Source organism: Microplitis demolitor, chromosome 5 (assembly GCF_026212275.2).
Source record: "Microplitis demolitor isolate Queensland-Clemson2020A chromosome 5, iyMicDemo2.1a, whole genome shotgun sequence".
NCBI classification, from domain to species: Eukaryota; Metazoa; Arthropoda; class Insecta; order Hymenoptera; family Braconidae; genus Microplitis; species Microplitis demolitor.
This window is the reverse complement of record NC_068549.1, coordinates 10,118,842-10,146,448: the sequence shown is the minus strand read 5'-3', so window position 1 is coordinate 10,146,448 and position 27,607 is coordinate 10,118,842. Positions and strand designations below refer to the sequence as shown.

Genomic DNA, 27,607 nt, shown 5'->3' with positions numbered 1-27,607 from the left:
AATTTATCACATGTGTCTTTTACGTCTTCTTCCATTATAAATATGGGCTGCTGTCGAAGCTGTTTTTGTGGGCGCTGCTGTTCTCTATTGGTCAGAATCGTCGTATGTTGGCCTTGCTCGGTCGATATTAATGGTTGTGAATCGGCTGTCAAGTTAATGGACTTATTATCCAGACAGTCATCTTCTTCCGTATTTATTGCTCCGAATTTGTTGTCACAGTCCATACTGTCCTTCGAATCTTGATTAATTAGTCGCGGCTTGGCCGTCTTTTTTGGGAATTCCCAATCACCTTCATTTTGGCTTAATGTTGCCGGCACTGAGCCTTTGTTCACCCTGTGTCTGTTAGCAGTTTTTAAATTAGGTTTAGGTGCATTAGAATCAATAGTTGTTACCTTGCATTGAGCTAGTATATCCTTATATTGTTTTTCGAGGATTAGCGAGCTGGTGACAACTCTCGGTATGTTTTATTTTATCGCCTTGAGTGGCGTTTTATCAATGGCGTCGCCCATGCCGTTACGTTTAATGCCACTTGAGGCCATTGCGGGCGTCATAGAGTGGGCTTCTTTATTATTAGTATCAGTTATAATTATCTGGTGTATTAAGCAGAAAGATATTTTAATGTGGATGACGAAACGTATTCGCTACCTCACAGTAATAATTGATTAGATGTGCACCGATTTTAAATTTGGGATATTACAATCTATTTAATCGTTCTCACAACGTGATGTTTACGACTCTACGTTATGATTGAGACTACTCTGCCAAATCACGAACTTGAAGTGTAAGGTTGATCATATCTATTTAGATAAAATTGAACCTAAGGAAATTAAAGACATCAGATAAATGATTAATTTTATTATTTTTCTTATATTCAATTATGTTATTGTTTACAGAGTAACGGGACCATTAAAAGTATACCAACCAGCAATGGGGCAAGAACTAATTCTTTTGGTGAAAAAAAAAAAAGTTGAAGATTTTTATACTTAATTAAACTTTTTTCAATTTAAAATCTCAGTTTTTTATATTTAAATTCATTAAAAAATTTGGAATTCTCTCAGATATTTCAAAATTGGTCTCGTTAGTTTATTGGAAAAATTTTTCAACAAAGTTTGTGTTCTTTATAATATGTATAAATGCGGTAAATTAAAATATTTAGCAGACTTCATAAGATTTTATGAATCATTATAAAATCGATTTTTCCAAACAATGTTACGTTATTTGGTCATTTCTAAATTATTTTTTATTATTCATGCGACATAAGTGGTATCTTGGCGCACGCTCTTTTGTTCGCCAAATAGCTGTTTGCCGATTCAACTGTTTCCACAACATTTGTGTGCGTAATACGATTATCTGCGTGCGACAAGTAAACTTCTTGCACGCAAATTTACTTCTAATCGCATGCAGATTATTGTATAACCCACAAAAATGTCGCGGCAACAGTTAAATCAGCAAAAAGCTACTTGGGGAATAAAACAGCAAGCACTGAAATAGTACTCATATCGCATTAATGATAAAAAAAAGTATGTTCAATTCGTGCGGTATTGCCGATTAGCCACACGAGCAAATGAGCGCTCTCGTGGGCAATCGACAACTTACTGCACTAGTTGTACAATATACTATTGTGCGACTTGTTTACTTGTCACACGCAAATTTACTTCCAGCCGCACGCAGATAATCGTTTAACGCATACAAATGTCATGGAAACAGTTGAATGGGCAAATAGCTATTTGGCGAACAAAAAAGCTTGCGCTGAGATAGCACTTATATTGGATGAATGATAAAATATACTATTACCAAACGTATGTGTACCAAATCTTTAAAAAACTAGTATATGTGCCCATATCAGGGCATACCAAGCCATATCAAACCTGATCAAGATTTTTTTCCACAAGCATATTAAAATATATGTACTCTTATCAGGTTATATCAGGTCATATCAGGACATATAAAAAAAATTATATACAAGCATATCAAGTCAGATCAAGACATAACAAATCTGATATCGACATATCAAGTTGTTATGGACATATCAAGTTGATACGGCTTGATATGGCCAATTTTCATATCAGACTATATAAGAATACATCAAAAATTATATATGGGCATATCAGATCATATCAGGACAGATATGGATATATCAAATTTTTTAATATGGTCATATCAGGTCATAAAACCCGGGAAAAATAAATTCTATATAATAAAATATAATCATATATAATTATATAAAATTCTACATAATTTTATATGATTATATCTAATTTTTAAAAAATTTTATGTTTAATTGTATACATCAATATATGATTATAAATAAATATATATAATTATATAAGTTCATATATAGTCTTATATAACTATATATATTTATATATAATTATATAAATCTTTCTAATTTAATAATATAAACATACGTATAATTATATATTTTTATGTGTAATTTTATATAAATATATATAATTATATTATCTTATATATTTATATCTTTCTTATATCTTTAATATATCATATATTTATCTTTATATATTTATGTATAGTTATATAATATATCTTATGTATAATAAATCATATATAATTATATAATCATACTCTTATAATTAATTATATAATCATATTCTTATATTCGGTCAGAAATTTTTTATATAATTTTTTATAGTTATATAAAATTTTATATGATTGAGGTCTAAGAAATTCTATCTAATGAAAATTTTTGAGTGAATACTGTTAAGATATGCGGGTAGTATCAAACATTTTTTGAATTAATTTAGATATGATCAAATAGTGTAAGATTATTCAGAAAAACTGATTTAACAATGATTTATAACATTTTGTAAATTCTATAAAATTATTTTAATTTACCGCATTCATAAATGATATGAAGTATACAAACTTTTTTCAAATTTCTGAGAAATACATTAACAAAACCAAAAATAGTATGACACCAAAACTTTTGAAGTTAAAACAATGAATGAAGTTATAAAAAACTGAGATATAAAATTAAAAAATTTTAGTTAAGTTTAAAAAATTTTAACTTCTGATTTTTTTTTTTATTTACTAAAAGAACTCATTATTGTCCCGCTATTAGTGGGTATACCGCTAATTGTTGCTTTACTCTATGAACAATGTTATAATTTACTACAAAGCTAATAACAAAATCAATCATTTATTGATGTCTTCAATTTTCTTAAGTTCATTTGAATTCAAATAAATACAATTAACTCATGATCTCAAGTGTGAGATACAGCACTGTGGATGGCAACTGAGACTTCGAACCAGAAGGACCTGGGTTCGCGTCCATGAGCCGGTGGGATTTATTTATTTATTTATTTTTTTTTTTCATGACAATTACTGTATATATTACTTAATAAAGTTATATGTAATTATATAAAATTATATATAACTATATAAAATTAGATCAAACCAAAACTCATGTCTAATTTTATCTAAGCATTTATATATTTATATACAAATTCTTTTTCCCGGGAAGGCTTCATCAGAAAATTTTTTCACGGATTTTGATTGTTTTTAGGCTTACGGAAATCTGGACATGCAGATTAAAAAAATTCTTAAGCAAGAATTAACAATAAGACTGTTGCATAAGAATTTCTGTGGAAATGCTTATTAAGCCATCAGGTTTTTTTTTTTTTCTCAGAACATCACCTACGGTTTGTGGAATAAAAGTAGAGATCTGCAGAAACCGTAAGCAATTCTACAGCAAGTCTGAATTCATGCGTCTCGTTTATTTTTGGCCACATAATACAATAGATTTGCTTACAATCAGCTAACGAGTCTTTAGACTTCCATGAGACTGAAAATGAAAACTTGTGTGAGACTGAATTTATATAAAGAATTTCTAAAAATGCATGTGAGAGTTATTATTGAATACTTGTTCTGATAAAAACAATTTTCAATCTTTCGGATTTTTTAAAGAAGTCTCACGTTTTTAATGTGTTTTCACGACTGGGTTATATGGTTACCGAATGCTTATTTAGGAACCAGGAAAAAAAGAACTAATAAAAGAAAAAACATAATTGTCACATTATTCTTAGAGGATCCCTTTTTTACCCCCACTTTTTTTCTAAATAATAATATTATCAGTGTATTAATTTTGAAAAATATTTTTTTCCATTTCAGAAAAACATTAAAAACACTCCATTTAAGTGAAAATCGTTTCACAAAAATACCGTCTGCTTTAAAAGATGCCATAGTTTTGGAATCTTTGAATTTAGATGAAAATCCGTTAGAAATTTTGGATGAAATAAATGCTTTTCCTAATCTTCCATCACTTAAGAGGCTAAGCATGTGTTCATTGCCATATGTAACTCATATTGGACGTCATGTTTTTTCACAGTTACCTGTACTCGAAGAACTCTATTTATGTGACTGCCCGAGACTTACAGATATTGATGAAGACTCTCTAGTTATGCATGTAATTAAATAATCTAACTACATAATTTTCGAATAAGATTTTAGATACGTTATAAGACATATGGGTGATTCTCAGATAACTGTGATTTTTTATGTCTAGTACTTTATTTATCATTCAACATGCCTTTGTTTTATTATAAAATTATAAATATTATAAAGTCGATAGTATTCTACAATTGACATAAAAAATTAAGACATAAGTGTTTACGGATCACATACAACTTACTGAAATACATTCAAAATGTCAGTACCATGGATGTCCGATTCTCATTTTTTAAACTAAATGTATAAATTTCTGTTAGGATTCATTTGGTAAGGTAAAGTTTACCTTTCATAAACTAAACTCTAATGCATAGTCCATTAAATGATATTGCAATTATACCAAAATATTGATTGGTAAAAAGAAATAATCATGATTGATTTATGTCCGAAAATTTTATTCAATTTTCAAATTTAGAATGTTTGCCGCCTAAGCTCCACCTTTAATTCAGTTTCATACGCACTCTATAGCAGCCTTTTAAAGAAGGACTATTTGTGTAGTGTTTACAGCTGCGTATTTATTTTATAGTCTCAACATTATGATAAGAGTAATATGGTTTGTTCTGAGAAAGGTAAGTCATAAAATTACATGTCAGTACCATGGTATTGAAATTTACGACTATTAATACGATTTTTGAATTAATTATACTAAATTTTTATTTGATTTTACGGGAACAAAAAAATAATTTGGTAAATTACTTTCATTATCTGCAAAAAAAGCTAGGTAAAGTATAAAATCAAATGTCAGTACCGTGGATGTCAGTACCATGGTAAAAATAACAAATTATTTTTTAATTTATTTCTCTTTAATATTTCAATTTATTATTGTATTTAGTTGTTCTAGTTAAATCAATAATGGCTCCAATAACCCGGACAAGACTTAAAAACATACCTGGGCTCCAAAACTTGTGCAACAATAGTGTTACGTCCCAGGCTGCTCGTTAGGTGGCTCTGCTAATTTAAAATCTTAAATAATAAGAGACCGACCTGAGACTTATCAAATCAATATATTCAAATAATTGTATTATTAATAATAATATATTTTCTTTAAGCGTATACTAATAAGCATGCATCTAAAATAGTCAAATAGATAAGATATTTTGAATGCATTAGAATACTTATTCATCGCCGACGATTTCTTTAAAAGAATGTCGATGAATAAGAATAGATAAGAACGATTGTACGACAAATAACGAACATCAAAAGAATAGAAAAATAGAAACTAGTTTTTTCCGGAAATATCTGGAAACTTTGAGTAGCATCGTCCGAGTGCTGGCGCAACTGTATCAGCGTTGAACGATAATAACAAACTCCAACTTTTGGGAATAAGGCCCTACTATCTGGTCATAAAAAATCGACCCTAAATTCAAAACATGAATAACTTGTATTTAAAAAAATAGCATTAGAACGTGAAACATATAAATCGATGGATTGAAATCTCTTCTACTCCTATCTGAAATTTCATAAACCTAAAAAATTTTTTACCCGAGATATAAATAATTGAAGGTTGAAATACATGGTTTTTGAAAGGTATAAATTCAAGCACTAACTTTGATTGCTTATAACTCGATAAATAATTGTTTTGCTGCTACGCTGATTTTTTTTTGGTGCATAGTGGATTGTTTCTAAATAGAATTCGAGGAAAAAAAAAAATTTTCTATAAATTATTGCGATAATTTATAGTTTATGGTCACAGACTACTTTAGGATCTAATTAACATACGAATTTGATTCAAATTTGTATCTACACAGAATGCGATATTGAGTATTTTATGTAAGTGATGACGGATGACGATCGCGATTCTTCTGAACTATATGCTTTTTTAATTTTCACGAAGATGTTTATAACCACAGTTAACCCGTAGAGCTTATCATAATGATCTATTGTCATCATTTTTGTTAAATGCGTCCGAGCCATGAAAGTTTGGATTCTATACCTGCGAGACTCAGAGTTTTTACGTTTCTTTGTATGTTTACCATAGGCATCAATAGCAAAAATACAAATTTCATGTACTAAATTTTCTAATAGTTAACTTGTTGAAGAAGCTCATTGAAAAATTTATAATTTTTATTTTTATTTACTATATATTTTATTTTTTTAAGCTTTATTAATTTATAAATTTTTTCATGTACTCGGTGTTTTAATATATTATATATTTAATTAAATAAATTTTATAAATTCATTATCATTACTTTAAATTTTACTTTTATCATAAAATCATTATCAATACAATAATTTTTTTTGAATGTATTGAGACCCTGACGGTTTTAAATCAGCCTGGAAACACCCTGGGAGTGGAAACACGGAGGATCCAGGGTGGTTACAGGGTGGGTTTGTGCCATTTTATCACCGTGTATACACGGTGGTTACATGGTGTTTCCACGATGGTAACACGGTGTACCCACCCTGACTCCACGGTGTATTCACCGAGATTCCACAGTGTATCCACGGTGATTACGCGCTGTACGTGGAATCACGGTGGGTACACCGTGTAGCCACCGTGGAATAACGGTGAATACACCGTGTAATCACCGTGGAATCACGGTGATAAAATGACACAAAACCCACCGTGTAACCGCCGTGGATCCACCGTGATTCCATCGTGTTTCCGGGGTGTTTCCAGGGTGAATTTAAACCGCGAGGGGAACAAAATTTTAAATACAAACCCAACGTAAATTTTACTTATATTAAAAAAAGTTGTATTTTACTTGAGCTAAAATTGAATACATGTTATACGGCACACAAGAATACTAGACTGTGTTAGAACGAAAAATTTATTTTTTTTTCACACCTTGATAGAAAGTTCGGTTTTCACCCTAATTTCAGGGAGGAAAGTGCCACATTCCCTCCCTATCAAATTTAAAAAGAAATAATGCGCATGCCTTAATTTTTATAAGCATGCGTCAAGCTTTTCTAATTATCGCGTAACTTAACAACGACTTGTTTATTTGATTAATTATATTTGTAAATCTTAAATATTTATCGATTAAATAACTAAATAAATCGATAAAATAAATAAGACTACCACGATTACATTGAATAAAAACTAAAAATATATTCGATTCAAAAGAGAAATTATTATTTAAGTGTAAAATAGTATATTCTTATAATAAAATTGAATTAATGATATCAGATCAAAGGCTAATAAATAAATTAAAACTAAATTGAATTTGTTAAACTAAAAAATATCTAAAATATGAGTTCCGACGACTGCAGTGATAGTAATTTGGGGGAAGAAGAAATATTGAGAAATTTAGAAGAAGAAGGACAACTCATCACTCAAAATTTACTCCCAGAAAAGTCTAAAAAAAATATGAGTTTCGATACAGAGAATTTTTATCCTGGAAAGAAAGAAATAGATCCGACTCATTCAATGAGAATGTTTTTATTGTTTATTTTAATGAACTTGTGAAGACACATCAACCCTCAACCCTATGGAGTATATGGTCCATGTTAAAAACCACGATGAATTTATGACATAATATTAATTTAAATACGTACAAAAACCTCAAAGCTTTCATTAAAAACCAAGCATAGGGATACAATCCCAAAAAAGCTCAAGTTCTGACATTAGCGCAAATCAAAAAATTTTTAAATGAATCTGATGATACAATTTACTTAGCGATGAAAGTGAGTAGAATAAAAGAAATATTCACAACGTGAATTTAATAAATGTAATTTATAGAGAAGGGGTAGGCAATACGGAATACCACCAAAATACTACAGAAATAGTATATTTTTTAAAAATATTTTTTAAACATTCCAAAATCACTTTTGTAAATATAATTGAGCATTATTTTGATTTTTTTGTTTACAGATTTCGAAAAAAAATATTTTTTTTGTATAAAAAAAGTATTAAATCAATTTGATTTTTTTTTTTTATCAATTTACAATAACAGAAATTCCAGTGTCAAATGACTTTAGATATATGTCAAGAATTAACTTAAAAATATTTACAATTTTTAAAATTATGAAATTTAATTAACTTTTAATAGTTTTTTAATTTATTACTTTAAGCAAAACACAATTGCTTTTCTGAAAATATCTTCTTTGGAATTAAAAGTAACTTTAATCTTCAACTTTCAAGTTAATAATGAATAATGATCACAAAATAAAAAATTAACAATTTACAATGAGTAGTGAAATTTTTTCAAAAATCGAAAAATCAGTTAAAAAATGTTAATGATTTTGTTTAACGATAAAAACATCAAAAAAGTTTGTTTTCTTCCTTCGTATTCAATAATTATGTGAAATGTAATTTTTCATTATATAAATTACTTACCAAAAAATTTAATTTAATCAAATTTATTTAATATCCAGAATTTTGTTTTTTTTTTCTCCTTTTATTTAGGGGCACAACAATTAGTCCGTAGAATATAATTTTTTTTTAAAGGCAGCTGAAAATTTTTCTATTTACATTGAATATTACAAAAAAAAAAGATTTAACGTATTTGATAACCAAAAAAATTAGCATTTTATGAAGTATCCGGTTTTGCTCTCTCATCCCCTCTCCTATAAAAATTATAATTACTATAAAATTATTCATTTTATCTATAAGGTTGTTCTGATTTTTGGAGTATGTAGTGCTTTGAGGACCAGTGAATTTGTTGAAATTACGACCAATGAAGTAGAAGATACAGGCACCCAAATGATTGTAACCATACGAGACAATAAAAATCATTATCCACGATCATTTATAATAAGGAAAGAATTTTATGATATAGTTAAAAAAATACATTTCACTCAGGCCTAAGGATATTGATACTACCAGATTTTTTATCAGCTATCAAAGAGGAAAATGTATGCTTCAAGTCATTGGTAAAAACAAGATTAGCGAACTCCCAAAAATTATTGCCATCTTTCTTCAATTGGAAAACCCAGAAAAATATACAGGTCACTGTTTTCGCCGTATAGGAGCCACCTTACTTGCAAACTCAGGGGCTGATTTAACTTCAGTGAAGCAACTCGGCGAGTGGCGGTTGAGTACCGTAGCTGAAGGCTACATCGAGCATTCACTAGCTAATAAAAAAAATAATTTACGATGGTATAATAGCTGCTGACTAACCAACAACGTCTACTTCGACTCATCTTACTACGATACCAGCTATTGTTGAAGAGCAGCCGTCTGAATGTCATATAATACCTGATACTGATGAAGACTTAACTCCACCACCACCTGTCTCGTGAAATTAACTTGACATTTTCTGATTCTGAGCAAAATGAAGCTGCACCCAAACGATCGCGAAATATAAATCCAAATAAATTATACCCTCTTCAAAACTTAACAAACTTAAAGTCTATTCGCACTAAAAAACCGAACATATCAGCCAGCAAAAAAAACGATTTAAATGAAATTGAAATCGAGAATGAAGTTTTTGATTCTGTGACCATTGATTCTCCTTTTGTCACTTTCAAAAATTGTGAAATTAAACAGCTCACAATTAATAATTACAAATACGACTCTAATAATCAAGAAAATAGTTAAATGTACATGGAAAAAAATAGGTGCTGCAACAGGACGCAGTCCTGTGAAGATTTCCATGTTACAGCAACAGGACAACTCCTATGGGAGAAACAAGATATTTCCTGTGAGGTCAATAGGATATGGAATAAGTTTCATGTACCAATTTTTTTTTTTTTTTTTCAGTATAATGAACATTCGAATTTTGATCGAGAATTCCGATTTAAAAAAAAAAAAAATTAACTTCGAAAAAAGATTTTAATTTTTTTCCAAGATTTGGAATTTTTTTCAAATTTTGAAGTTTTATTATACTGACAGAAAAAAATTGGTACATGAAACTCGTTCCTTATCCTATTGACTCCACAGGACTGCGTCCTGTTGCAGTACCTATTTTTTTCCGTGCATATGAATTCCCTATTTATTAATGTTGATAGTTATTTCATAGTTAATTGTATTAATTGTTTTATTATTCAAAGTTGAGTACATGATTTAAACAATTATAAAAATCAAATTATGTTTCAGTTTAAAATAAATTATACCTTATCAATTATTTGACAGAAAATGAGTTTTTTTTTTTTTGGTAAAAGAATGTAAGCGAGATCCAGCTTAATCTTTTGGTCCCTTTGAATTTGCAATATTTATATATTTGAACAGACCATAATGTTTATGAATTAAATAATTAACTCAGCTTGCACTCTAGCCTGTAACTACAGGATCTATTTTATTTTAATCGAACTTTCCATCCTGGTGTGAAAAAAAATTGTATACGCACCACGGGAGCAAAGTAGAACATTCCCACCCGCGATATTGTCACCCGAGCCTTCGGTTGAACAGCCACCAGTTGGTGATTGAAATAAACTGATTATATTCATAAAGTATTAAATATATTATCTGGATCTGTTTTATTCAATGAATAAAGAGATAGTTGAAGAATTGTGAAGTGTACAATCGAGATGATTTATAATATTGTTAAGGTATTCTTAACAACAGTTTCGAGAAGGTGAGAACGAAGTTAAGTTTTTATATTGAGCCTGACGCCCTGATTTATAACTCCGATTGAAACTGATTGAAAACGTCCTATCAGATTTAATCGGAAATTTCTGATTGACATTCAATCAGTTTCAATCGGATTCAATCAGAAACTTCCGAATGATTCTGATTGAAAGTTAATCAGAAATTTCCGATTGACTTTTAATCAGTTTTAATCGGAAACTTCCGAATGAATCCGATTAAAACTAATTGAAAGTCAATCGGAAATTTCTGATTGACTTTCGATTAGTTTCAGTCGGATTTAATCAGATATTTCCGGAAGGTTTCGATTGTAAATTAATCAAAAATTACCGATTCCCAGGAAAAAATAATTTTATATATTATTAAATTGTAAAAAATTGAAAAATTAAATATATTAAAATCTACATTGAATCTGAATTAACAATTAGATTTTATGTCATGAAGTAATATAGGATATACTACATTACCACCGAAAATGGCACTTGTCACTCTGTCAAAGAACAGAGGAGTGCTCGTGTCAGAATTGCTTCCAAGTCTGGAATATAATACGTCTAAACTACGTTTCTTACCAGGGACACTTCACAAGTGGTAGGCGCTATCTAGTGGCGAGCACCGAACTACTCCCACTGCTATTGCCAAGGACTGGTGAATTTCCTCTCCTCTTCATATATCTTTTTTTCTAAGAAATTTTTCTCTTGGTTTAAGCAACTTTTTTTTCTATTAGTTGAAGCATACGAAAATCCTTGCGTTAAACACCTCCATGAAAAAAATTTATTTAAAAATATAAATTAAAATACAAAAAATATATTTTAGAATTTATAAAAAATTAATCAGAAAACTATTTTTTTAAGAGCTTGACATTGAAATGAAAATAACTAGAAAAAAAAGCGAAATTTTGAAAAACTTTATTTATAATAATTTTTGAGAAATGAAATTACCTAAAAAAAAGTTTCTATGAAATTTTCTGAGAATTGTTATTTTCCGATTGAATCCGATTGAAAATTGTCTATCGAATTTAATCAGAAAATATTCGATAAATAAATTATTATTTTCTGATTGAAACTGATTAAAACTGATTGAAAATTTTCTGTCGGATTCAATCGGGTTCAATCGGAAAATAATCGATAAATGAATTATTATTTTCTAATTGAATCCGCTTCGTTAGAAACGAATTTTTTTTTTTCTAGCCGACACAAGAAAATTTTGTTGTTTACAATGAGAAAAAACTCCCTAAAAATTTCAGCTCTTAAATTAAATTTAAAGTACTTTCTCTCGAGTATCAAATTTTTTCATTTAAAAAGTATGTTATTTGAATAACATATTTTTTTAATTGCTATAACTTAGCCAGATTTTAAGCTATCGTTTTGAAACCAGTTTTCATTTGCAGAGAATTTGTTGAATTTAAAAGTCTATAAAACAAATTGCTCTAACTCGAACTATGTCGATTCTATCTGCTCCGAAAGTCTATTTTTCACTTATTTCATATAATTTTGTTAACAGTGAAAAAAAAACGGCTCATCGTACGAAAAAGATGCATAGCACCCATCTTTTAGAAAATTTCGTCCTCTACGGAATTGTTTATTATACTTCCCTGCTAAAAAAATCCGAAAGATTCTTATAGCTGTATGTATAAGGCCCTATACTTAACCATATAGCACTTCTCATAGAACTCATTCATTCTCATAAAATCTCTGTGGGAATGTATGAGAATCTATGAGATTTTCTAAACTAGGTGATATTGCTAAAGTGCACTGTTTATAAGATACAATCAGTAGAACATTCTACAGTAAAAAGGATTTATACTATATTAAGCTTACAATTTTTATACTGTCTAATGTTAAACTACTCGTATCTCACAGATAATAAGCACACCCCTATTAAAAATAAACGAGGGCCGCCTCGTTTGTCATCTACCGTTAGCATTGATTCTAGTAGCGATCATCTAGTGGCTGAGACGTAACATAACTTTCAGTATATGATACAAGAGACACGCTTGAAGAGAATTTAATTTCCTACAAGACTCAATTTAAAAATCGGGCAAATTTTTTTTTTTTGACATAGTTACTTACAAAATAGAAAAAACAAATTTTTTTCAATATATTTTAAATGAGAAAGGAGACCCTTCCGTTCGCCAGTTCCATTTTTGAGATCTAGAGCTGAAATTTTAGGAGAATTTTTTCTTTTTTATTAAAGTAACTTTTGAGATGTATTTAATTAAAATAAAAAAATAATTTTTTTCTGACACAGTCTAAAGAACACATTATATTATCACACTAAAACTTTTTTTCATAATGATTACAGAAAAAAATTTTTTTTTTCTACTTAACAAATAATTTTGAATTGTCGAAACCTATTATTTAATAAATAGACAGAATATTTGGCATGTTTTGATATACTAAAAACTAATTTTACGATATTCTACTCCCAGAAGGCTGTGCGAGGGCATTGAAAAATTAAGAAAAATTTGTATCTTCCAATCTACAACTTTTAAAACTCTGAAACTTTGACAGAATATTTTTTCAACATGTTTGAATTTACTAAGTACTAATTTTATAATACTCCACTCACAAAGGGTTTAGTGGGGGTGTTAAATATTTAACAAATGTTTGTCTTCCAATCGATTGCTTTGAGAACTCTACAACTTGGCCAGAATATTTTTTTGGCATGTTAAAAACTATCAAGAACTGATTTTGTGAAGTGTGTTTTTTGGACAGTGTCTCGGATAGCTTAACAGGTAGAGCCTTTGGCGCGTAACCCAAAGATCCAGGTTTGAGTCCTGGTCTGGGCCATTTGAATTATTTTATCAGTCAAATTTATCTTTAATGATAATTTTAAATATGAATTGAGGATAATTTGTTTATGCTTGGAGGGAATATACAGGCTAACAATATTATGAAAAATTAGAGAAAAAAAATTGTTGTATCAAACTGGACAGCCAATAAAACTAAAAAATATAAAATCTTATAAGACCAGTCTTTAGAAAAAATAAAAATCGAAATTCTAGCTAATATTCATTGTAACTTTAGTGTGCGATCATTATAACATTCTCATGGCTTTCTTATAAAAATGAATTATAATTGACATGAAAAAAAAAAAAAAAAAAAAATTAGGAAAACGGTTGACCCTGAAGGCCATCCCTGTAACTTCCCGCTAATTCCTTACTTAGGTACTTAAATTGTACTTATGACGTTTTTAAGTTTTTCGAGCTCAAAAAAAACAATTTATTTGTTATTTTGAGCTCTCCGATCTCGAAGAGATAGCTTTTCTATGCTTTTGAGCTCTTCGAGCTCAAAAGTCTAATAGAAAGTTTAATAAAACACTATTCTTAAAATTTTCAAACTGCAATTACTTTTAAACGAATCATCCGATTTTCACGCGGTTTGCAACATTCGACGCAGTTTTTTTTTAATTCTATGATTTAATACTAAACACGAATTGATCAGATCAAAAATTTTGGAGAAATTTGAAAAATTCACTTTTTCCTAATTTTTTCAACAACGATAACTCACGAACCAATCAACCGATTTCGACGTTCTTGGAAAAGATCGACGTGGTTTTCTAAGCTCTTATAGTTATCTCATTACATCAAAAACGACCCGACTAGAAATGTCAAAGTTGTCTTAAAAAAATACTTATCCCCAAATTTTTCGTCAACGTTATTTCTCGAACCAATTGATCGATAAAGCCGTTAAAAAGTTATTTCAACAAAACGGCTTTTCAAATTTTTTATTTTTGCCATTTCTTAAAATCTACTGGTCCGAATTACCTCAAGTAGTATAAAATATTTAGGGGCAAAGAAACTCTTTCGATTGCCGCCAATTTTGTTTAAATCGGTCAAGCCGTTTAAAAGTTATGAGAGCCTTACATACAAACTACACACACACATATATACACACAATCACGGAAATAATCAGGGAAGCTTTCTAGGACCTCAAAACCTCGAGATCTGATGAAAACTCAATTTTCGAAAAACGGAGTAGAATCAATAAATTCCCGATTTTTGAAAATTCTCAATTTTCTTAGCGAGAAATTAGATATTTAGAATGAACATTGGAAGTTTCAGCTAAAAAAATTGCAGTTCTCATAAAGGGCGAAATCTGCGTAGCTTTAAGTGCGACAAATTTTTCCGTTTATTAATATTTTGTCAGTGAAATTCTTATAGAATTGAAGTGTCACTTATAGAAGTGTCAATTTTTATAGAAAATTAATTTTTACATGTTTTTGACGAATTTTATTTAAGGAATTAAATAATAGTAGTGATAATAATAGTAGTGACTTTAGTAATTTTCAAAATTTTAAATATTTCAAACTCTGGTTTAATTGCACACTTTATTTGCATCCTATGCATTCTATTGTCATTCTCAACTTCGCAGTCCGGTGATTTCATTTTGTTTTCGATAACTTTGAATAAAAGACAGATCTCAATGTTCAGTGGTCTTCTCAGAAGTTCTTTGATCAGAAATTGAAGGTCAGCATCATATTTACCATCAGTGAGAGCTTGAATTTTGTCTACGATTCATGGTGAGCATAGCATACGGACTTTTCGACAAACAAGTAGGTGTTCGATGGTTTCTGGTTCATTGTGGCAGAGTCTGCAGTCCTAGGCTTTGTAGCCGATTTTATCATATCTGCCAATATTTCCGCATCTTAGACGTGACCAGATTTCTTTTGTCCAGTTTTTTGCGTTCCTGTCATTCCAGAATGGCTTACGACCATCAGTTGTTTCAACAAATTCATACCGCAGGCAGTATGTTGAGCTGAGTATCTTACTCCTTGTCAGGCTTTCTTCTTTTTGTAGGTAACGTTATAGATCAGCATCAAGCTTAGCTTTAATCTATCGGGTTTGACTCTTTACCAGATCATTTTTGAGACATCTTCGCAGTTCATCTCTCTCAGAGTCAGGTCTATTGTTCTTGCCCATTTAGAGCGATTACCATTTATTACGTAAAGACTTGGAGGGACTCCGGCTTCTGATCCCCATAGATATTCTGGAGTATTTCTAGCTACTTCAAGTGCTAACTTGTGTGCCCTGCCATACAGTTTGTTGAAATCCTCGTTGAAGGCCTATCTGCAGATCTCAACACCCTAGATTGCTCCTGCATTAGCTAGAAAGTTATGAAGGTATAGCCTTTCCTTTAGAGATGACCTTTCTGCGTGCTGGATCAGGCCCCAGGTGGAGTTTAAAGCTTGCTGAATTTTGCTCACTAGCCAACTGGTATGCTTTTTGAAGGTGCTTCCAGCGGTGAACCAGTAACTAAGATATTTAATTCACTCACACCTTCTAAGTTTTCACCTTTAAAATACCAGATTTGGTTTTCGAGATTTCTTCGTGTAGCCTTAACAATTATGATCTTGGTTTCCTTGGCGTTAACTCTTCATCCATTTTCATCAGCGTAAGCTTCGAGGCCTTTCAGCATATTTTTTAGTCCCTCCGCGGTATCAGCTGGTAGGCCTATGTCGTCTGTGTACTTTTCAACGTAGAATTTCCTACCTCCAAACACAATTTTACCAATGCTTTTAGTTGCCCATACGTCATCTACATCATCGACGTATATGTTGAAGAGAATCGAGCTCAGTGCACAACCTTGGCGGGCTTCAGCAATTGACTTAAAGCTTCTGCTGCCAATTTGATTAGTTGTCTATGAACAAAGGGCATGGATCATGCAAAGCATTCTTACCTTAATGCCGGCAGCTTCAACTTTCTTGAGGAGTTTATCTCTTGGTACTTTGTCAAAGGTATTCTTATAATCGACAAAGCTGATAAAGAACTCACCTTCAGGATGCTTCAGTTTGTTGTTCATTAACTCATTGAGTACAAATATGTGATCCCTGCTTCCCCGTTTCATTCTGAACCTGTCTGATTTTCTTTGAGGAAGTTAGAGTTTTCTAGCCATTTGTTCAGTCTAGATGCCATTAGGTTGGTTAGGATTTTATATCTGGCATTGAGTAGAGGGATTCCTCTATAATTTACCGAGTCACTGGGATCTCCTGCCTTAAATATTGAGTAGATTATTACTTTATTCTAACTTGTTGGCATTTCCCATGTCCAGATGGTATTTATCATGTTTAGCAGCTCTACAAGCCTCGTGGTAGGAATTGCTTTGATGAACTCAATGATGATGCCATCTTCTCCGGCTGTTTTGCCATTTTTTAGCTTCGTTAAGGTGTCCTTGAGCTTTTCCATCGTAAGCTCTTCATCTAGCTCTTCATAATGTACTGTATTCCTATGCTCTGCTTCTTATTCAGGTCTTTCTTTGTCTTCTGGGTCATCGTGGTTGGATCCACATAGGATCTTCTTGTAGTGTTCGATCATTCTCTCATCACTGATAGTGTCACTGGGAGCGCTTATCTTGTTACCTCTGTAATAATTAATCTTTTTCCACCATTACGACATGTTCTTACACTGTGTTAATTCTTTCGACAGCTTGTCCCTCCATTTATTTTCTCCCTCTCTGAGAACCTCACAGAATCTTGCGCTCGATTCTCAGCTGTTTCTTGCCTTCCTCATTTTTTTTCTGAAGATATGCTTTTAGACTAGTCCACGAATTTTTTTTTAGCTATTCTGGAGTTTTGTTATATCAAGGTTGAGTACGCTGATCATTCTTCTTGACCTTTTAAGTCATGCCACAGTTAAATGCTGTGTTCCAGATTAGTTTTTTTAGGTCTTCCCATGTAGTCTCTTCAGAAGAACACTCCAGCTTAGCCCGTGCTTCATCTAGTAGTTTTCGATACTATTCGACATTTTAAATTTCCAGATAAGACGCTGTTTTCTTTGGGGCTGTGTGTCTTGTTCAATATCTGGGCTTACTTGTTGAGTTTCCTGAGTTGATGTATTACTGTCCGGTAGGCTTAACCCTTTAATGTTCTGGAAGTGCAAAGAATCTCGATGTGTGCTGTTCGGGGAGAGAGTCAATCATAGTCCGTTATGCGGTTGTGTGAGAGACGGTTTAGTTGTAGCAGTGTGTCCATGCGTCCCTTTCTACTATTTTTCGAGCTTCCTCTCTAGGAAAAGACTATAGCTCTCTCACTTAAAGAGAAAGACATATGACTCAAATTGAGAGTGGAGATTCAAGGCTGAACATTTAAGGGTTAATAAGAGCGTGCTTGGTAGGTGGTCGGACTCTGGCCTGGCTATCATTATAACTTTCTTGGGATCTATTGATTTTGATCGTTCCAGCTGCTGGTGTCACCAGAAATCACAATGTTGTTTCGCCTTTTTTTTCTTCTATTTCAAATTTAAATTCGCCATCTCTCATCACTTTTGGTCTCGAGATTGTTCTAGTTCTTCCTGTGTTATTAGCTCCATTGCTTCTTATGTTGTGACTTTGGGAGGTAGCTATTTGAGATTCACGTTGGCTAGCATCATTATCATTTGTTTGTGATCGTTGAGTGCTAGTTGACGTCTTCTGGTCATTGGCGGCATTTCTCTTCTGCTTGAGAGCGACTCTTGTGTTGTGTTTCACTCTCTGTAGGTTTAAATGATTAAGGCTATTAAAGAGTCTTGTGGTGTCTTCAAGGGTGCGGTCCTGATGGTAGTTGACAGTCCTCTTCGGCCCGGTTTATTGTTAAGTGGACTTTTATTGGAGAGGAGGACAACTTGCTCCTTTAATAAGCTTATTTCTGCTTTCAACAAGCCTATTTGCTCTTCCGCCCAGTGTCGCAGCATTTCGTTCTCCCTTTGGAGTTTGTAAATTGATTCGTGACATGTGTGATGACCTGAGCAGGTATCCGACTCCTGAAGTGTTTAAGCACTGAGTTTATTATTGTAGTGTTCGATTCAGAATTTGAATTTTCTGAATATTCAGGAATATGCTGTGAGATCAACGGGATGCTGCTTTTTAGTTCATTACGTATGCTGCTGCTTGGGCTATGCGAGGTGCCACAATTTATCGAGGTATCCATGCCTTCTATTGAAGTTGGATCATCTGCGTCCTCTTCTACTTTATCTTCAGCTTCGAAATCATAAATAAGTGCTCTTTTACCTCTAGTGCTATTAGCAGGTCTTTTTTGGAGATAGTCTGTCAATGACCCATTCTACAAGCCAGTATCAGCGAGTTTTTTAGCATTCTTCTTATGACGTAAACCGTTTTCATTTTCACGACGGAGACGCGAAACAAACCCGGAGTCGTATGTGGTCACTCAAGTGTATTAGAAAAATTATAAATAACGATAATAATTATAACTAAAAATAATAAATAATTATAAATAAATTAAAGGTGTGTCTGGACCAGCTCTTCAGGCTGGGTTAGTGCACGAGGGCGCCAGCCCATTTTTACAAAACGAAAAAAAATTATAACAAATCAGGGGAGTGTTATGTCGGATTTACAGCAAAAGCAGGCTTTGAGCTCTGACTATAATATGCCAACGGTGTTAAGGATGGCAAATTATGAGCGAAAGTCTCTACCCGCTTCAAAATCGGATGTATTTAAATATTCGGTCCTAGTCTTGCGACTAATAGACCGGGGATCGGTGAAATTTTGAATGAAAGTTATAATACTAATTCTTCGATTTCATAGGTTTATATTGAAAGAGAAATTATAAGCAAGATAAATTTCTGACTTACTCGGTTACAGCTTATGTTATGTATAGAACAGTTAAATAGTAGTATGGTCCTTTCCCTTTTCTGTGAACTTTCCCTCCGGTGAACTTTTGCAGCTTTAATTTTCTAATGTAGAGTGGCAACCAGCCGACTCTGATTTTCTACTATTATGTTTATTATCCAACCGTCCACTTTGGACCAAATTTCACGACTGACTCCACTAGTTGAAAGTTCAGAGTTTCACGGAAAAAGAAAAGGCGTTTCTTAACTATTTTGTTCGGGGGAAAATCAGGTCCAATAGAAAATCATTTTGGCCTTGACTTTTCTCCCATTTGTTTTAAGGCCTAATGCTTCGGGGATCGCACCATCCCCTCCGCATTAGTCCTATTTATCTATTTATTTAATCAGTTCCTTATTCATTTATTTATTATTTTAATTATTTACTTGATTATCTATTAATTCGTCTAGTTATTAAGTTATTTATTTATCTATTTATTTGTTCAATTATTTAACCATTTATTTCTCTGTTCAGTTTATTTTCCAAGTACTGTTTATTTCTTATTTTATATTCTGGTTTTTTTTTGTTTTAATTTGAAATTTTTTTTAAATAAAATACTTCCGTTACTTCCAAAAGTGATCTGGAAAGTTTCACCGTTGGGTCGGAGCATTCCCATGCAGCGAAAATATAAATTTTCTATTTTGTTACCACTTTTATGAGATTTCGTAGAAAACTCTCAAAAGTGATGTTCGGCCTTATCGCGAGAGTTATGCAGCTGTCCCCTTTAGAGGGCTCCTGCACAGCTCCCACGATCGGGTTTCTCATATCGAAATACTAGAAATAGATTTTCTCTAATTTATTTTTGTTCTTTCTCAGAACATTTTAAACTAAACTTTTTTTCTTTAATGTTTAAACTTTAAATTTTATCATTGGATATATATATGAGATGAGAATGATCTGACAAAACAGGCGAGATCACGGGACAAAATCTTGAGCGAGAATGTATGCACCAAGCGGAATGACAACCAAACCAATATATAATGAATAAAAATAATTATAAGGAATAATTACTACTAAATATATCCAGGAAACAAATAAATAAATACTGGCTATTACTGGATTCCTTCTTCTAAATTATTTACTTAAAACCTATTTATAATCGCAATAAATGATTATAATATCAAATATCAAATTACTATTTTTAATTCTTTGTGATAAATTTTTATTGGATTAAAATATGTTCATAGAAGCCAAATAATAATGATAAAATCTAATTCAAATTATAATATTAAATCATCGACTGGGGAATTTAAACACAAGTTAGAAATTTTCAAACTCAATATAACTAATATAAATTGTAAACGAATAAAATAATGATAATCTTTTTCTTTATTTTATATTATTAACTTTGGGGAGAGAAAGACGCGGGTACTCAATACATATTTGGCAACACTGAGTTGCATACCATTAATTTATAAAATAAATTTTACTCAGAGAAATAATATCTTAAATACTGTTGTAAGTCAAGGAGCTACATATGATATCCTTGTCTAATCTCCTAAGGAATTTACTCGACGCGTCTTAGTATATATGCGCCCAAATACTATGACGGACGCCGAATATATTCAACTTATTATAACAATAACTCAGGTTTAATTATTTATGAAACAAATACCGCGATCAACTTTACTGAAGGACCAGCGATGACCGATGCAACAAATGATAACACAATTGACTTACTGGCGTTGATAATAATTTACTTCTGGAGTATATTTTTACTTTATATAACAGAATATCAATAAACTTTAACTATGTAATTATTTTATTAAGGCAACTGGACCAGAACAATTTACTCAAAAATAATCACGAACAACAACACGTCCTATCTTTACAAAATCCCGGTCCTCTCTGACTATATTTTCGTGTCGGTTTTCCGAGAGATGGGTACACTAACGTGTTATCCCCTCTAATGACCTCGGACCCGAAATTTTCAATTAAAATAAAATATTTAAAATCATTAAACGACCTGAGTTATGTTATAATAATAAATTAAATAATATTTCCTATTTATCAAAATAAACATAATAATTATTAACCCTTTAAACAATAAAATAATAATTATTTCAGTGCACCACGTGGCTGGAGAAAAATATGGATTTTTATCCCCACTATATCAACTTACTCTCCCTTCGGTCGATATTTTTATGTATGCTCTATACACACGCGTGCTACTGACTGAAATGAAAATATCGATTAAGTACATAAATTCTAAATAATTATCAAAACATATATATAAACATAATAAACAACAATATCAATAAATTCATACTTAAATCATACTAAAATAATCCATCAAAATAATATAAATATTTAAATAATAATAAATTATAATAAATAAATGCGCTTGATTTAAGCTAGGAGGTGTTGTTAAATTCACGGCGAGATGGGAAAGCGCACGCAGCGATTCACGTTTGAATCGCTGCATGACAATCTTACGCCCTCTTCTCTTTTGGGTTAAAGGTGTTGAATTTTGAATCGCAGTATCGTAGTGATTGTGATTAATCACAACTTGTCCTTCATTAGACTTAATTGCGCTGTAACTTTGGTCATGTTGCGCGTCAATTTCATTAAGCTTACTGTGTGCGCCTGAGCAGATATTATCATATGATGGCATGCTGTTTCTTCACTTTTTAGTTTAGCCTAGCTTTTGTTTTTATTTGTTTCTTTTCAATTACACTGTTCTTGACAAGATTTATTTAATATTTACTTTTTAGTTAGAGCATATTGAACTCCCGTATTATTGTTACGTCTACTATCTATCGGATCCCTTCAGATGAGCAGGATTTATTTTCCACATATCGAGTGATTGGAAAATACTTTTTTTTAGTACTTGCAACAAAATTTTACGATGAGACCGAAAAAAAAATAGTTGAAAAAAAGCACCCTAATATATATATTAGGATGGGTCAAAAAAATCGATTATTTTTTTTTTAACTTCCGACACTGAAAAGTTGACTCTCAGGTACCTCTAGAAAATGCTAACCAAATTTGAGCTCTTAATATTGACAGGAAGCTTATGCTCATCATAGTTTTACATTTTTTCTTAGTCTCTTATAAAAGAGATCATATCTCACCATTAATCAATTTTTTAGTAAAATATTTATACACATTTTTGTAGAAAATTGAATGATCTACGAAAAAGATTTGATATGTGTAAGCGATTACATTAATCATTTTGCAGATATCCGAGGTCAAAGTTCAAGAAATTTATCAAAAAAAAAATTATCAAAAAAAAATCTTTTTGAACAGTCAAATTTCAAGAACAAGTTGCAAACTGCTATGGGTGCATCGGTGATAGACGCTCACATGTTTTAGGCCCGCTGTGAGTTCATGTAAATAGATATGCGTCACCGTATAAAGTGTTATAGGATGTGGTGCTGCAACGCTCAAAGCGTCCAACGCGAATGCGCCCTACAGCAGCAAAAAACCCAGCTGAAATAGTGAATGACATTTTATTCTCTAACACGGTCGTTAGATGGCATTAGAGACTAAACTCAAACGGGTCCGTCATTATCGATAATGAGTGTACGCATGCGCATAAACACGTGATCAAGGGAAACACAAACCATTTAATGCAAAATTTTTTTTAATTTTTTCCAAAATATAATTATTATTTTAAATAATATACATTTACAATTGTAGTAAGCTGCGTGTTTATGAATTATCTTATGAATTGATTTACTTTAATGTTTTTTAATACAAAATTTGTTTAATAGTCTAGACAACAAGTGCCTTTTTGGTCAACTTTTTTCAGCAGTCTCCGAAAATTATGATTGAGGTGTCATTCGATTCGGAATGGCATCTAGATGATTTTTGAAACAAAATGAAGTTCCGCTTGCAAAAATTGCAAAAGTTATTAACAATCAACTAAAAAAAAGGGGTTTAGTTTTTTGGAAATATCTGAAAAACTAATAAAGATTTTTCAAATTTAAAAAAAGATTCAACGAGAAGAGGAAATTTCCTAAATAAAAAGTCCCGACTTCCGAAACTGTAGGACCAATATTAATAATTTTCCCAGAGGGATGAAAATACGGCCAAAAACAGGTGCTCTGGATTGCGTAAGCCACAAATAAAATTTAAAAAAAAATCTTACTATGACGAATTTGTCAGTTACTTAAACAAAGATATGTGTTGTGTTTACTAATGAGTACCCAGTGAACACATGACCTTGATTTGACGTCATACGTAGGTCAAAGAAATGTCACGGGATATTACGTAAATTTAATGTCAATCTGACGTTCTACATGACTTTAATATGATGTAAAGACTTGACATTATATTGATGTAACCATGACTCTTGTATGACGTCACAGTAATGGCTTCTGTGTTACATACGCTTTACATAAAATTTACATCATATTGTTACGTAGTAATAAAGTCATTATTGTATATCATAATGACGTAATTTTAAAATCATACATTTATGTCAGTAGCAAAGTCACGATTATACGTAATATGGATGTCACTCTTGAATCATATCTTTACATCAGTGACAAGTCAGTATTTTATGCAATGCTGATGCAATTTCTGAGTCATAGGTGTTTTTATCATCTATTTATTGAAATAAAATAGTCATAGAATGAATTTTCAAAAATGTGTAAATGTGTAAAAATAACAACTAAATATCGAACATTTTTGGGGTGAAAGTAATCGACAAACTCGATAATAAATGTCAGACGTTTTAGATTAAAACTTTAGCGTGAGCATAAAAAAAGTAACTTTAATTTTTTTTAATTATATACCGAAAATATCATTGAGGATGAAAAAGAAAATGTGACGACAGTTTGAACTTTTTTGATATTAAGATTGTAAAGTGTAGAATTGCAATTTTTCAATCGATTGAATTTCATAAAATTTTGTGAAATTATTTAATGTTTCGCAAAATTTTATATAAGATTTTTCAAATTTCACATCACAACAGAAAATTAAAAAATTTGAAGAAACTTAATAAATTTTTATAGAATTTTTTATAATTATCATCGAGGCTGACAAATATTGTTTTTATAAAATTTCATATAAGTTCATGGAGTTCTTATAAATTTTGTAAAAATCCATCACGAAAACTTGTGAACTCCGTCTTTACCGGCATTTCACTCTAAATACATCAATTAAGCACAAGACTTGAACTCTCGTGATGTGGAACAGTGATCAACGTTCAGGACTACCAGCCAAGAGGAGCCGTGTTCGAACCCAGCAGACGCCCAGGATTTTTTCATCATTTACTGCTATCAATTCGTGTTTCTGAATTTGTAATGCGTTCGCGCGGTAATAATCAAATCAAAAATTCGGTATTTAATTTTTTTTTTTTTTTTTTTTTTTTTTTTTCAAAAATTTTTTTTCCGGATTGATGATTTTGACATCACCCATATGTCACACTGACGTCATGGAATGTCACGCAGACACTACATTTACGTCATGTATACGTCATTAGTTTTACATCATAATCTTACGTAAAAAAATGTGAAATAACGAGTCACACCTGACTCATTCGTGACTTATATCTTACGTAAATTATGACATAGCGTAAAATCACTCTGATGTCAAATTTACGTCAATGTGTTTACTGGGTATTTGTTATACAAATTGCAATTTTTTTGGTAAGCCAACAGAAAAATTTGTTACTCAGAAAAAGCAATTCTGTTGCTTAAACGGAGGGATTTGTTAATTCAACCAAACTATTTCCTGAAAACAATCGAAGGATTATATTACAATAATAAAACACTTTTGTCGAATCAACATATAAATTACTTATTGTAACCAATTTATTGTCATCATAACATATCATTTGTAATCCCTATGTTAACACAACGATTTGTGACCTAAACTTATTTTTTGTTGCTCTAACAAAAAATTTTTATGCGTGCAGTTTCCTAGATATATTGCAATTACTACGCCGATAGGCTATGTATCACTTATAGAAGGTTTTTAAGCCTACGACCGTCATAAACACCTACGTGAAAACTAAAACAGCTTATATATTTAATTCAGAAAAATCGCGATCGGCATCAGTCATCACTCACATATAAAACTCAAATCGCATTCTGCGTAGATACAAATTTGAATCAAATTCAATCAAAAGTGGTTTAAATCAAATTTTCATACAGACAAAATATGTTTGTTTTTATACATCTTTTCAGTAAAAAATAAAAAAAAAATTTTTTGAACGACGCTACTATTGAAATTTTAAGTATAAATTGTCGATTTACAAAAAACACGTACTGATCGACTTTCTTCATAATTTTTCACAGCAAACTATCACCTTTTCTACAACTTTTTCAGCAATGCTCATAATGGGATAACAATGGGATCTATTTTTTTTCGATTTTTTAAATTTCACATTCTGGTTTTTTTTTAAAGAAAAATGTGTAAAAAAAATATCATGCTCAGGATTTACTGTTAATAATTATCTGAAATACAATGATCATCAAAATTTTCAAATTTTATTTGCACAGAAAAGTTATTATTAATTCACATCTATTTCCTTACACGTTTAATAATGTTTCTGTGCAAATAAAATTTAAAAATTTTGATGATAATTGTGTGTCAGATAATTATTAATAGTAAATCCTGAGCATGATATTTTTTTTACACATTTTTCTTTAAAAAATACCAGAATGAGAAATTTAAAAAATCAAAAAAAAATAGATCCCATTGTTATCCCATTATGAGCATTGCTGAAAAAGTTGTAGAAAAGGTGATAGTTTGCTGTGAAAAATTATGAAGAAAATCGATCAGTATGTTTTTTTTGTAAATCGACAATTTATACTTAAAATTTAAAATTTCAATAGTAGCGTGGTTCAAAAAATTTTTTTTTTTTTTTTTACGGAAAAGATGTCTAAAAGCAAACATATTTTGTCTTTATGAAAATTTTATTTAAACCACTTTTCGCAAAGTTGTAGGCATTTGAATAAAAAATCTCTATATTTTTCAAAATTTGATATCTGAAAAACGGTTGGAGGAAAAAAATTTGAAAAAAACATGAGGACCTCTTTCAATCTATACTGAAAAATGAAAAAGTCAAAAAAATTCGAGATGCAAAAGCTAAATGGTGTCCGATTTAGCGTGAAACGCCCTATATGTTTCACGATCTAATGCGATTTTTTTAAATACAAGTCATTCATGTTTTAAATTTAGGGTCAATACTTTATGACGAGATAGTAATACCTTAATCCTACTTTTTCCTAGAGTGTTGGCTCGCTTAAGGAGGGGGGGGGGGCTAAATCGTGAAAAAAAATCTGGGCGTCGGTTGACCCTGCGGGCCAGCCCCAAAACTTCCCGCTGTTTTCGACCTCAAAGAGCTCGAAAACATTAGTGTAGATATATTTCCGAGCTCTCCGAGCTTGAAAATGCTATCATATGCAACTGTTTTTTTACGATCTTTTCAAGCTCTAACAAGTTACCCGTTATGCTGAAGTTTGAAAATTTAAGAATCGAAAATCATCAATGAAGCGGTTTTTAAAATTTAGGTCCTAATTATGTTCAGTAAAATAAGTGTATTGAGGCAGAAATCAATGTCAGGGATCAAAATCAAGATTTAAATAAGTTTTGACTCATGTAAGAAACAATAAAATATGAAATATCCGATAAAAATATTAAAAACTACGTTTTATCGATTTTGTTGTTGATAATATGATTTAAACTAAAAACCAAGTTCGATGGCATTATATGATCAAAAGAACCCATAAAAAAGATGAGTTGGTATGATATCAGGCCCATTTTAGTACGTTATATTATGATTTATCCGGAAAAAATAACATAAAATGTTATTTTTTTAACTTTTCAACGCCGATATCTTTTGAACTAATCAATCGATTTTGATAGTTGACGTAGCAATCGGTGCGTTCTATTGAATTCTAGAGCTGATTAAAATTTGAAATTGATCGCGTCAGTCGTTTCGAAAATATTTAGAAAAAACCGTTTTTCACCATTTCTTTCTCCTGCGATAACTCTCGAACGAATTATCCGATTTTGATGTTTGAGGTGGCAATCGACGCGTTTTATTGAGTAATAGAGCTGATTAGATTTTGAAGTCGATCGTATAAGTCGTTTTTGAGAAACCAATAAAAAACTAAAAAAA

At 31.1% G+C, this 27,607-nt stretch overlaps 1 protein-coding gene across 1 annotated transcript in view; it reads left to right on the top strand.

Annotated features, from left to right (window-relative positions):
* The window catches only part of LOC103575591 (leucine-rich repeat-containing protein 15), a 134,048-nt gene that overhangs the window by 54,049 nt on the left and 52,392 nt on the right, over positions 1 to 27,607 (top strand). Inside the window, exon 4 of the mRNA XM_053739430.1 lies at positions 4,129 to 4,423. Coding sequence (XP_053595405.1) covers positions 4,129 to 4,423 — 295 coding nt within the window. The remainder of the gene's footprint in view (positions 1 to 4,128; positions 4,424 to 27,607) is intronic.